At 39.5% G+C, this 13,698-nt stretch overlaps 1 protein-coding gene and 2 long non-coding RNA genes across 3 annotated transcripts; 2 read left to right on the top strand and 1 right to left on the bottom strand.

The window, feature by feature from the left end:
• The first annotated feature begins 210 nt into the window (after positions 1 to 210).
• Positions 211 to 3,957, top strand: LOC117204273 (phosphatidylinositide phosphatase SAC1). Its single transcript, XM_033441527.1, has 8 exons — positions 211 to 799; positions 913 to 1,004; positions 1,079 to 1,419; positions 1,502 to 1,613; positions 1,701 to 2,047; positions 2,127 to 2,504; positions 2,586 to 2,753; positions 2,830 to 3,957. The coding sequence occupies exons 1-8, from the start codon at positions 762 to 764 to the stop codon at positions 3,106 to 3,108; spliced, it is 1,755 nt and encodes a 584-aa protein (XP_033297418.1). The 5' UTR covers positions 211 to 761; the 3' UTR covers positions 3,109 to 3,957.
• Positions 3,958 to 6,965: 3,008 nt separating this feature from the next.
• LOC117204289 lies at positions 6,966 to 12,361 on the top strand. The gene is made up of 2 exons (XR_004487057.1): positions 6,966 to 9,878; positions 10,675 to 12,361. It is a non-coding gene; the product is annotated as an uncharacterized LOC117204289 (long non-coding RNA).
• LOC117204291 lies at positions 12,085 to 13,541 on the bottom strand. Its single transcript, XR_004487062.1, has 2 exons — positions 13,112 to 13,541; positions 12,085 to 13,042 (listed from the first exon to the last, which is right to left on the bottom strand). It is a non-coding gene; the product is annotated as an uncharacterized LOC117204291 (long non-coding RNA).
• Between the last annotated feature and the right edge of the window lie 157 nt (positions 13,542 to 13,698).

The raw sequence follows: 13,698 nt of genomic DNA, 5'->3' as shown, positions 1-13,698 counted from the left end.
TATGTAAAATTTTGTTGCATAATATTTACAGGTATCACGTAGAAGTTCAAAAATTTATTTCAGCACAGTATCCAATCGGAATTTAATATACGTTGCTGCCATCTATTTAGCAGTATTACAGAGTCAATAATCTATTAAAGTTAGTGGCGTGAGTTCCCCATCTAAATACTGAGTATACACGGATACCATGGTATATAATTTCAACATGATATTGGAATTTTATTCATGAGTTTTTATATTTTTCGTTTAAAAATTTCGTTTTGATTAATTGCAAATCTACATACATTGATATGCACATATATATTAAGAGTTACTACTTTATTTGATCAAGATATTTTTACCGAAGCAGAATGTTAAATACATATTTATTCATTGAGGTGATGTTATCGATGACATGAACAAGAAAATGTTGGCTACTATGACAACCTAAAATTTCAACATCTGCTACGCTCATGGAATAGCAGCACTGTATAGTCAAGTATAGTGTATAGTGGATCGTGTCGTGAAGAATAAGAGAGACTAGATAAGTGCGGAGGTTACTCCGATTTTGCCAAAGTTTGAACATGCTAATTCAAAGATTAAGTTGACAACAGTTTGATAATTAATGTCTAGCTAAGTTTACATCATAATCTACTTCGCGTATATGTACAGATCATAATTTTTATTGTCATTATAGATTATTTTTTCTCTTGTGTTGTATTTAATTTTTTTGTTAATTTGTATTTTCATAATACGCATTGTAGAAAATACTTGGTAACAATATGAAGTTACACACAGATGTATATGACAAATTATATTTGTGAGTATCATTCTTACATCTTGTTTTAGTGAAATTAAGTAATTAATAGTTAGTCAGAGTCAAGGATCATGTGGTGACTCCTTAACTATATTGATAATTGATTGTTTTTTCAGATACATAACACCTGAAAAGTTTTATGTAGAACCTATTGGAACTAAAGTGTTGCTTGTAGTTGATAGAGTGAGTCAGCAAATTTATATGCAAGGTAATTAATGACATGTAGATTGCATTTGATATTATTGTAAGATAAATTTCCTAAGTATTTCATTCATATTTCAGCTGGTACAGCTAGTCAAATTCCATCAACTGCAAGTCGTAGAAAGATATGGGGTATAGTAGGAACTATAAGACTATTAGCGTGCCGATATCTTATAGTGATAACAGATGCTGCAGAAGTTGGAACAATAGCTGGTCATCAGATTTTTAAACTAGTTTCGACAGATGTTATACCCTATACTAAATCTTCATTACATCTTAGTGAAAAACAAGTGCAAAACAATTCGACATATGTAGAAATGATTAAATCTGTATTAAATACACCTTATTTTTATTTTAGTTACACATACGATCTCAGTCATACAATGCAAAGACTTCAAAACACCCCTCCTGAATTTTTACAGGTTATCATTATTTTTATCACTTTTATCACTGTATATTGTTGTTGTTGTTTGATGATAGATTATGTCTTTTCCTATCAAACAGATGCCACTTCATGACAGGGCAGACCTTAGATTTGTATGGAATGCTTATCTCCTGCAAGACCTAACATCAAGGCCTGAGCAATATAAATTTTGTCTGCCTATTATTCATGGATGTATCCTTGCAAGCAAAAGGAAAGAAAAGAATACACTATATAGATATATACATATACACATATATATCTTCCTTAATGTTTCTTTAGTTGTATCATTAAATACTATTACTGTAACTGGTAGTACATCATTTAATTTGGGTGTAGTATCTAGACGAAGTGTGCATCGTGCAGGAACAAGGTTGTTTTCACGTGGCATAGACACTACTGGTAATGTTTCTAATTATGTAGAAACAGAGCAACTAGTTGAATTTAATGGACATCGCATGTCTTTTGTACAAACGCGAGGGTCTATTCCTTTATTCTGGTATCAGGCACCAAATTTGAAATATAAACCTAAACCTCAATTGAGTACTCACGAGGATCATCAAACTGCCTGTGCACGGCATTTTGAAACTCAAATATTTCATTATGGGAAGCAAATATTGATAAATTTAGTAAGTTGATAAACAGAATTGAAGGAAATTAAATTTTTATCACGGCTACTCTAATTCCAACATCGTAATTTTAATACAGATCGATCAACGTGGTCCAGAAGCTGTACTTGAAAAAGCATACGGCAATGTAGTACAACGAATTAATAATCAGAACGTTCGGTACGAAAGTTTTGATTTTCACGCTGAATGTAGAAGATTGAGATGGGACCGGTTAAATGTATTACTCGATCGATTAGCTCCCGAATTAGAACAGATGGGTTACTTCTTATTGTTGGAAGATGGAACACTGTTATCGGCGCAAGACGGCGTTTTCCGTACCAATTGCATCGATTGTCTTGATAGAACTAATGTTGTTCAAAGTATGATTGCAAAGAAAGTTCTTAATGATGTGTTACCAAGGTTGCAGGTCCTTAGAAAGATTGAAGATCATCCTAGCGTCGAAGAACAATTCAAACGGGTAAGAGTATAACTTTAATTGTGCTCATTTTTCTATTTCAAATATCTTATTTCACATAAAACTTTAACACATTGGTTCTAGATTTGGACTGACAATGCAGACGTTATAAGTGTTCAATACTCAGGTACTGGTGCATTGAAGACAGATTTTACTCGAACTGGTAAACGAACTAAATTGGGTGCAATCAGAGATGGTTTGAATTCTTTAACAAGATACTATAAAAATAATTTCACCGACGGTTATAGACAAGTATGTAACTTTTTTTTCCTCAAAGATTTCTCATTTTTGTTTGCATATGATAAGTTACAATATATTCATTTAACAGGATTCATTGGACTTATTCTTGGGTCGCTACATTGTACAAGATGGTGAATGTACGTTACTTCAATGTCCTTTGGAATCGGAAAGGAATTGGCGTTATGCTACGTTCCCTTTGGTACTCCTTGTTGCATCATCCATGTTGGTTGCTCACGTAATTTTGCCTTCGAGATATACTACTGAAATTTTGTTGTATATGCTATTTTGGGGTGCTATGGTAGCTGGTACATTTGCAACTATTATCCATCACGGCAAACAATACGTGGATAAACCTAAGCTACTTTAAAAAATTTTTTAGATTCAGGTAGCATATATTATATAATATTTCTAAGCTGAGAAGCGTTACAAATTTCTTGTTATTTTTCACCATCTAAGTTTTTATTACATTTTCGTATCATAAAGTATTAACGTTCGTTTGAAAAAGCAACAGGGCAATCTAATATTTAGATTTGTAAAATCTAACTTTACGTATGTATTCTCGCATTTTTATGTTCCAGAAATCGTAGTTCTAATATTACAAATGAGGTAAATGTAGTGAAATGGGGCAAATGTGTTCTTATTGATGTACATATATATATATAGATTAAGAGTGTAGTTGATATTTCTAATTGAGATATTGTTAATGCTCTCGCATTTTCAAGTAGAATAAGGTGTAAGGAATACTACTCATTCCTTCTTCACTTAGTTTGACACGTTTTAAAAAAATGTAGTAAAGTATTGTAAAGAGTTTTTTGAGTAACATTTTCTCGTATATAAAATCAATTCGCATATAGCATTTAGTATCTACCGTCCATAGATTACCTGCAATATACACTATTTGAAATTCTGTTTATTGCAGGTGCCTGACGGCATGTAATATATATGCATTTGCAATGTAAGCAAAATCGAAGCGAAGTTAGTAATAAATTAATACGTCTTTTAATGAAAAAAAGCAGGTTTTAACAAGTAATACAATCTTAATGATTGTTCATAATGTGTAAATGCCACAATCCCTAGTTAAAAGAACGGATTGCATTCTAAGACATGGAGTGTTATGTATTCTGACAATTTTGTAGGCAATATCGAACCAAAGTATGTAATGTTTATAAGATTGTAATGTATCATAGGACTGTAATAATTATCAGTTACAATTTCATATAGTCATTCTAATTATAATAAAAGATCGGGGGATATTCCGGTAAAAGAATATTTTTTAATATTTAGAAACTAATTTTCATAGTAAAGTATCTATCCACTTAATATCTTTGATCTATTATAATAAATTAGTTTTTTTCTTGAAAGTACATGTGACGTATTCTTATAGTTGTAATGGGAATAGATAAGAATAGTTGCATCGATTTTCATTATAATTCCATTTATTACTTTAATGTTAAATGATTTTGGAATACAAATGTTGATTTATTAATTAAACATCCAACGTTTCTCAGTCTATCTATTATATAAATTCAGCAGCAATTAGGGAATTGTTATTTACCTTGAGGTAGAGGCGTCTCGTATTTGCTTTGGTGTTCAATCTACATGTTTCCCTACACGAAGCACGAGTAAACTTTAACCATTGTATGAAATCCATTCAGTTTGTTTAGTAAAGAGCATAGGGAAAATAGATTAAACAGATATTTTCAGTTTTTTATTTTTATTACATTTATAACATCACAAGTTTCTTGTTAAATTTTGACGTTCGTTCATTATGAGAAAGTTCGTAATTTTAAAAATTAAATCAGTGCTTAGTTTAAAAAACAAACAGCATCTTATACAACTTCTAATACCGCATTGTCTGTGTATAGACGGCACTTTTCTACTTACGGTATCATAAGAGTGCATTCTGAAAGCCAGGAACCATTTAAGGGATCATCAAGGACTGTTAACTTTCCTGTACTTCTTCATCCACATAAATTGCCGATATATAGAATAACATGTACTTTCAGAAAGCATAATTAATTTAGCAGTCGAGATGTTTACCTAAATAGGCAGAATTGCTGCCCTATTGCTCGCGGTCAGATTCGTGATACGTGCTAGTTTAGGGAATCGGTGAGAGGCTCTAGGAGTTCACCGTATCGAAATGTAGGACGATCCTTGACAGGACGTTTATTTATTTTCTTGTATTTAATCAACGAAAGGGGACACTTGCCACCAACAGACTTTCTCCGATTAACACGAATCCTATGAATTTATTTTGCAACTTCCATCAATACAAGCCGAGAATATTTATGAAATACACGATCGACTGTAGCCAGACGTGGTAAACAGACGGTACACTTGATTATACGATTTTCTGAGTATCTTTTAAAGCTAATGGCGGGTCGGCCGCGCGTCCGTCGGCTTCTCGTTTATTCCTATTGACAGAGACGGAGGGAAGAAAAACAGGCGGGCGACGTCATTTCCGAACCGAGGTGAAACTTTCCGTGGCTTTGAGCCTTTGACAAACGGTCGCTCGTAATTGGATTCGTTTTATAAAGTTCCAACGAAACGTGCAGCTTTCTGCTATTAATTGGAGATGGTAAGCGGCGCGCTCCTACAACGATGAGAAGAGTGTGGACTCGAGGTCGACGAGGGTGATTAATTTGATTCAATTACAAACCGACGACAGATCCAGGGCATCGATTTTATTACCATTTCTCCTCTTCTCTCGCAGCCACGAAATCTTCGTGTTCGATGCCCGACGAAGAAAGAAGACTATCGCCAACGATGGGGATGAGGTTCACTTTGTGTTCACTGTTCGTTTGATGTTCCAATCTTCTATTTTTGTATCTGATAAAACCGATTATCGTCATTGGAGGTCGAGTATTATTCATTTCTGTCACACACGCGGTGTAAACTGCAAACAGTATTTTATATCCATTTTTTTTTGTAGGGTCATCTCAGGCGTTCGAGTGGGTGTCGAGCTAAAACGATATTCACGAATAATTTATCGGGTGAAAAGGAGAAATTCGTCTCTTTGGTCAATTTTATCTAAAATCGAGTGGAATACCGAAAATCTGGTTGCGCGTTCAAAATTAACGAAATCGCTGAAGGTATTCGTGTTTCATGGCAGAGATGAAAAGAGGAGAGAGAGATGGAGAGAATTTCCTAGTAACAGCGGAGGTGTAGGGGTGTAGTCATTGCTCGGTTTTACACCTACTCGCACGCGTGGCTGTAGACCGTTCACCGGTTTGCATCCGTGGAAAACGCGGCTACCCGCCATTATACGTGCTTCACGCCCCTCGAGTGGAAAGCGATCTGATAGCGGATTTTTATAGCGCGCCAAGAGAGCTTTTCAACGCCACGTGATCTATTCTTTTACACCGATGGAAATTTTTTCGAGAAATGCACTTTCCAGGCGAGTCATCGTTTTTGCTGGCGTAATCGTCCAATTCCATTTCCATTTCTTTTACGTGGTAACCGGCGCTAGCTCATTTTCTCCTTTAGAAATCCTTTCTTCCGAGCATTAAGTATTCAATGATACTCTGACACCATGTTAAACCATAACATTAAGCAAATACGAGAGACACGAGCAATTTTCACCTTCGGCAAACGCGCGATACAAGGACATTGTATGATCCTTGGGGAGACTAGACCCTGTGTAGCGATTTCTCTGTCATCCAGGTAGCTTGGTGGTTTCTGTAAATCTCGCTTTTGTGCCGAGCAATTTGCTAGCTCGAACGTTTTGTGCGTCGTTTACAGTTTACGCGGCGATTTCCCGATTGGGCAAATCGCTGGTAGCACACTTAGGGTGGCTGCCGCGTGCAACCGTGGTCTCTGTCCGCGCGTGTACAACCCGCGTACATGTAGGATCGCGAGGGTATGTTGTGTACGTACGTCGGTTACGTAGCTACTTACGGTAGCTTCCGTGATACATGGAGGTCGCACCTAAATTTCCCCTGGGAGTCATACGTCTCTTCGGCCTCTCGGCAACCCTCTCTATTTTCCTGTGTTTCTAGCCTCCTCTTTTTCTCTCCCGCTCGATCTTTGTGACGATTTTCTCTTCCTCTTTTTGCATCTTTCCTTCTCCAACAGCGATCTTGCCTTTCGTTTTTCCCCTTCTCTCTCTTGAGCGCATAACTCTCGAACGTTTACCGAGAACCAAAGATCAAACGTTGGGCCTGCTTGTGGAGAAAAAAAAGCGCTTTCTTGGTTCGCGACCGACGGTATGCATTAAAATAATTGAACGGGAACAGATTCCGTCTGGGTGTCGTTACGATTCCTCTTTACTTCGTATTTCAATTTCTTTCCTCTCGTCTGCCAAATCCGCAGATACGACGCGATTTCATTACAAGCGATCGTTACAAGATTTCCTCTTTGATTTTCCGTCCATTTTCGCAACAAGATGGAAGATTTGCGATTACAAGAGTAGTAAAAGTAAAATTGTGAGTAAATTGATAATTCGATCGATGCCTATTTCAACACATTCGCGGGTAATTTTACAAAAATGTTTCAATGGGAAGCCACGAGCTCCAGTAATTAAGACAACGACATAAATATACATACAAATATTATCTTTGGAGTTACTAATAATGTAATTGGTCTACGAGATTACGCTTGAACCACGAAAAAATATTAGCCGGTTTCTATTAACGCGTTAGTCTGATTTTCGACGGCTTTGCACAATTGCACTTAGATCAACGAAATCAAGGCCGGTCAACGATCGCGTTCTACGCGACCTGGTAGCATCAGGCGGATTAAACGCATCTCGTTCTCGAGAGATATTAAAAGCCGCGATAATAAAGCTATATCGCGTTGATCCTATCCTTTCCTCGTGTCGCGCGTTTTTAATAAAAACTACCCCCTCCCCTCTCGCTTGTTATCGTGCATCCAAGCAGGACGTTCCAACGTTGCGCGCAATTTTTGCGGAAATGCGTCTTACTGAAATTTTCATGCATACGTTATTGTAATGTCTAATAAAACGCACGATACCGCCACAGTCGAGGGTGGCGAAAGATGGAGCGTGGAACGACGACGTGGCCGTTGCAATTTTTGGAGAAATATCGTCGCGGCTCGCGTAATTTGCGTCGATGGGCCACATCTGGCTAGCTGGGCGTGCGTTGTATACCTCCGGAATAATAAATTGGCTGGCGACCGTTCTGTGCCAGAAGCGACGCTTCTTCGAGGCATGTTCGCGACGAGCTTAAAGCGGTATTATTGAAATTGCGATCTACCGCCGCGGAGCTTTTAATAACCCCACGTGATATCGTCGGATATTTTGTCAGGAAAATGGTATAAACAGAGAAACAAGCGGTATAAGCGGCGCAAACTTGCATTTCATTCCGTAATGACTTTTGCAGTTACCGTGCCGCCACGTTCAACGGAGAATCATTTAAATAATAAATTAAAAGCTTGTCACATTTGTATTTGGTAAATTGAAACGATCAATTCGATGGTAGCAGGAAACGAGCAGCTGGACGGCCGCAGGGGTTAGTCGAATTAGTGGAAGGAGCGAATCAAGCTCCTTTAAATGATTAAAGCGAGCCAGGGAGGCGCGGGGCGACGTGATTCGATGTTGGCTATGCTCATCGATTCCGTCGTATGATCAAAGCGCGACCCGTGGATTAAATTTTTGAATGGATGGTAGTTACCGTTGCCGAGTGAAATCAAAGAAACGAGAAAGGGAGAATCAAAGGATGGTACGCGTTAAGCTCATTTCGTCACGTACCACTAATCGCGTGAAATAGTTCTACGAAGAAATTTCCAGCCCTGACCGTAACAGACCGAGAGTCTCTCAAAGAGTAATAAAGTTTTATTGTCTGTTAAAATTAGAACAGTCTCCTTTATATCGCAAAGTTACGAATTAAAACATCTAATTGAGCCTATTGACGCAGAGACGCCTGTCGTCAGAATAATATTTTATGTTTCTTAAAAAATATCCAGCCAAGTAGTAAGTAAGCTAAGTTGTAATGAACTATGAGACGAATTTTAACGTTTCTGTCAACTAACAAGTTCCAAGTATCTTGAGCATAAACATTGCGTTAACTGCGCCGTATACACGCGCTCTAAATATAATTATACAAGCACAACTGTTAACCACTTAACGCGAGTAAATTAAGACAGTTGCAGTTGCAACGGAAGAGACAATTAAGAGAACATTAGCCTCGTGTTGCACAATGTTGATGAACCTTGGTTCGTCGATAGACTGCTTTTAAAAACAGAGGATCTCCACTTTCACGAGATTTTACCGCAGAAATTTCGTTCTGTTCGAGTGTCATTAGCGGGAAGTGGCTTAGCCGCTCGTTCTCACCGCTAGAGTGGATTTTGCAACTCGAGCTTGTCTACTTTTACGCGTGTCACCCTTTCCAGGGGAGGAGGAAGGGTCGATCGTGTGTCAGCGTGTAGATGCGCGTGCACACAGGGAAGAGCAGCAGAAGAAACACTGGCGAAAAAAGAGAGAAACGACAAGGAAAGGGGGTGAAAAACAGTGCAACAGGGGGGAGAAGGTTGGTCGTAACGACGAATAGAATAGACGTATAAAATGTCGCGAGGAAGGCGTGTTTGGTCTCCCGCAATTTCCACGGGATCGACGAACCCAGCCAGCCGGCTTATTAACTTTTATGAGGGAACACCAGGCGGACGAGTGAGAAAAGGACAGAAGGAACGCCACGGAGGGAAGCACCGCGTGGAAAAAGAAGCCACCGAGCGCCATTTGCAGTTCGCGAAAATACTCCGGCACCCTTTTCTCAACGGAATACACAGAGGATTATTAATTTCTCTACGTTAGCTCGATTCAGGCTACAGGTGCCCCTACAGGATATATCAGAGAAAACAATACGCTAAATATCGGTATGTGAAACACACGTTTCGATGGGAAACGTGTACGTAATATCGTAATTCTTACTGAGCGACTGTTTTAATGATTTCATACTTCAATCTTCCAGTAATCGTTCTAGTCTCTCGAGTACGAGATGAAAGATGTTTGACAAAGCAGGTGTGAAACGTAAGAAGATAGGTCGAAACGCATCGGGGAAAGGGAATGAAAATGCGCAGGAATGAATGAGAAAGGAAAGGCAAAGGGAAGTGCACGAAAAAGTTGGAGTTGCAAAGGAAAAAGTCTGATGCCATCGAGCTTTGTGTAACGCCGAACCTATCCGTGTGAGTCGTAATATCGAGTCGATTCTTTGCCTATCCACCGTTCCTACATTATCGCGAATTGGATACGCATTGACGCGATATTTTTCACTCGAAACGACCTATAGAAACGTATCCAGCGATGCGTTAGTTTTTTTACTTTAGACACAAACGGTCTTTGTTTCGCGTGTATTATCTTTTTGTCCTCGCGTCGGCGAAGGTTGCACGCGGAATATGAACCCACGTGGAAGCCATTCTCGTTAAAATTCACGCGTGTTTCGATTCCAGCCGAGAGATCTCCAATTATGTTAGGTATTCAGGCGAACGATTTCGTTAGTGTTTGATAAACAGTAGTTAGCAACGAGTCCCGATAAAATCTGCCGAATCGTATCGACGCGATCGCGCTTCTAAATTAAAAGTCAATATGAGCGTCGGTTCGCTAGTTCGTTCGCATCACGGATATCCGATCAATTCGTGCGCGCATTATGAACGCAGATCTCGGATATTTCCGCATCGGATTAACGCAATACTTCTTTTTTCTCGCTTTTTTTTCTCTCTCATCCTCTACCTTTTCGAAAGAGATTGTTTCGAGCCGATGAAACGTTCGTAGATTAGCACGTTTCGTGGCCTCGCTTTTGGCACCGTCCTTGCCGGTAATTTGTAGATAATTTTCCCCACCTGACTGCAGCCGGGTTGCCGCTGGCGAATTCATGAATTAAACAACGCAAACCGACCGATGCTCGAATTCTCTTTGTTTGTATTCGCTGTGCGTAACTAAAAAATACCTGACTTTCTGACTATTCCTTTTCGTTTCCTCCAGTGCGCATCGACGTTTCCTCCTCATGAGAAAATGACCACAAAAAGGCCGGGAAAGAGACAAACGGGGGGAAAAAAGGAGAAAAAATAGGAAGAAAAGAACGGAAGAAAGGATAAAGAATGGGACGAAGGAACGATGGGGTTCAGCCAATTACCTACATCCTCTGGCAAACCATTGGCATGGTTGGTCCATTTGAGAGGTTGCAATTTTCTCTATTCTTGTACCGACGACCACAACGAAGGCCACTGGCCATCACGAGTTTCTAGAAAATTTGTACGTCACGGGAACAAACTGAATCGAGAGGTTTATCGCGTTTTGGCTCGTGTAACAGGACAGAGCGGTAGGCATCAATTTCGAGGCACGCTCCACGACGGATATTCGCGGCACGGTATCGTTTATTTTGATTTGCTGGATTCGTTATCGACTGCCCCCGTTTGCGACGAGGGTGCTCAGTGCTTGGGATTAAGAGATTTCGATGGGGAATTTATGGCGCGGGCTTCTTCGCTGCTGGGACTTCATAAATACAACGTTAGGTAGTTCGGAACACAACCCTGTTTCGCGGATCGGACATTCGTTTCGCTGTCGTTAGTTCCAGTTCTTTTCTTAGTCAGAGCAAGTGGTGTAAAATATTTTCTCGTTACTTTAATGTCTTTGTATTTTGTGGTGGTTTATCGGTAGGAGAGGAGAAATCAATAGAATCGCTCTTCCAAATCATTGAGATGATAAAAGCCGTTTCGATACGCGAATTTCGAGATTCGGGGAATATTATGTCGAGCTTGCGAGTCTTTGGCCTGGTTCTGGATATATGTCTCGCGTGTGATTTTGTGTCACCACGGGCGTCAGCGAATTTTGAGTTCTCTGTGGAATATGTAGGAGTCGGTTGGCGTGCAGCGCGCGTTCCTTGTCAACGATCCAGATAATCGCAAATATTCCACCGACACGACGTTATTTTCCTCTTGAAACCGAAGAAAATTAGAAATTGAAACCGAGTTCGTTGATCTCGTCGAATCGCTCGTAGCAAAACAGAATTATGCCAGAGGCGTGAAATTACATTGAGCATCCAGCATTATGAAACGGTGGCTCGTGTGAACGGAGCTTAATGTAAAATAAACGAAACAGCTCGCGAGGTCGAAAGATATCCGGCAATTTAAATTGTTTTCCCGAATTGTTGCAACGTTACGATGGATTTTTCCAAGTCGCGAGTTTACTATGGTTATACAAACATTCGATCGATTATCGGCAAACTGTGTAGCATCCAAGATTGTTTATTTTAGATTGCTACTAGGATGGAACAAAGAAAGCGGAAAGTGGAACGACAAGTGGAAAATTAAAGAAAGCGAGTCACCGGAACGATAAGGCCCGAAGGGAGGGTGGTAGAGGTAAGACCTTTGGGAAAAATACCAAAGAAAAATCTATATTTTTATACATATATGTAGTTTATATTTATATACATATATTTTTCTTTTCTCGTATTTCGTATTTACCTGTCTGGAATCGTGCTTCACGGAGTGGAATTATCGGGGACAGTACAAAGTGAAGAGTATCGAAAACCACTCGAAGGAGAAACGAAGTAGAGAGGGATATGCATAAAGAGTGGGCGTACAGTGGAGGGTTGGTTCCATTGGTGCTCCAAGGTAATTAACTAAAGTGCCGTTACAACGTAATACGGTCGAGCGAGAAAGCCGAAAAAGCGGGAAAAAGTAAAATACAGAAGCACGTGACACAGAGAACGCTGTGCCGTTGGATCAAGGGAATCGAGTCGTCTCTGCCTTCGCGTGCTTTACTTTGCCTCGCGACTGCGGCCAGCGTGTATTGTAGCCTCTGCTTTTAAATCGAATCGACGAAGAAACCGTTCGTCGCTAATTTAATAAAACCATCAGCCACGATGTACATTTTAACGAGCCTCTACCTGTTGTTCCGCGATCCAACGAATTTATTCGCGTCGCGAGCGAAGGACAAACGAAGTCGGATAGCCATTGCGGCGTACCGAACGGGTTGAAATTCCACGAGAAAATACCTAACAACGAATGAAGGCTTTTAATACTACAGAGAGTCGTGATTCATCTATTAGGTATATGCGGGATCTTATTATAAATATCTTTTTTTAGAGAATCCACCGTGGCGCCTTTGAAAATACGCGTCGAGTTTTGCATTGTGAACCGATGGTTCAAACGTTGAAATGTCGTTTTGGTTAATGTTCAATGTCCATCTCTATAAATACTCTTCGTGAGCAGCGCGCGTTACGTCGGTTGTGCTAGTAGAGATTGATCAATTGTCGAGGTAAGTCGAACATAGTTAGTCCACCAAACATTGATCTTTCGTACGCGTTCGTTTGACCCCCACGTATCGTAGAACTGTCACAGTCGGTGCACTGACTATATAAATTACTCGAAGTATTGCAATTATAGAATTATTATCTTGGAATTTTATTTATGTTTACCTTGGAAAAATATTTTTACGATTAAGGTACATACGATACGCAGAACGCGATAATCGTTTGCTCGTATTTCTTCTGAGTATTTTTCCGAATATGTACATATATCAAAGAAGTAGTTAAAGCTGATAAGTTCCTTTTTCCAATTGAGCGTATCTGCTGCTACTATATCTTTATTTCCGTAAATCATCTTCATTTTGACGGATGTCACTGCTATTTTGAGGAGAGATAATTCTTTCAAATCATTCGAATGATCTTAGAGTTTTCTCGTAACACTTCCGAAACATTGTACAAGTTTCAACATTCTTATCGCGTTAACACGAAGGTCGCAATAGCAAGCGTGTAACAGGGAAACGTTAGAGAACATGCACGCTGTCATTTATCCATACATAATCGAGATACGTGGTACCATGAACTCTTTTAAGCTTCTAATTGCAACTGCAGCTGTAAGCCCGGAATAGCGAATCATCGTTAGTCGTTGCAGATTGCGTCATAAGCCTGATCTATTACGTAAATGTCAGGCGCGTACGAACAGTGTGACAAGTAATCACTTCCCAGTCCACTTTTGCATTCCTTATCATATCGATATCTAA

Source organism: Bombus bifarius, unplaced genomic scaffold (assembly GCF_011952205.1).
Source record: "Bombus bifarius isolate JDL3187 unplaced genomic scaffold, Bbif_JDL3187 scf7180000007977, whole genome shotgun sequence".
NCBI classification, from domain to species: Eukaryota; Metazoa; Arthropoda; class Insecta; order Hymenoptera; family Apidae; genus Bombus; species Bombus bifarius.
This window is presented reverse-complemented; position numbering and strand designations above follow the sequence as displayed.

Excerpts from the sequence above, each read along its gene's own strand:
- LOC117204273 (XM_033441527.1), top strand. The coding sequence starts at position 762 with ATGAAGTTACACACAGATGTATATGACAAATTATATTT. Across the intron at positions 1,420-1,501 it reads CCCCTCCTGAATTTTTACAG|ATGCCACTTCATGACAGGGC; the intron begins GTTATCATTATT and ends CCTATCAAACAG. Across the intron at positions 2,505-2,585 it reads TCGAAGAACAATTCAAACGG|ATTTGGACTGACAATGCAGA; the intron begins GTAAGAGTATAA and ends CATTGGTTCTAG.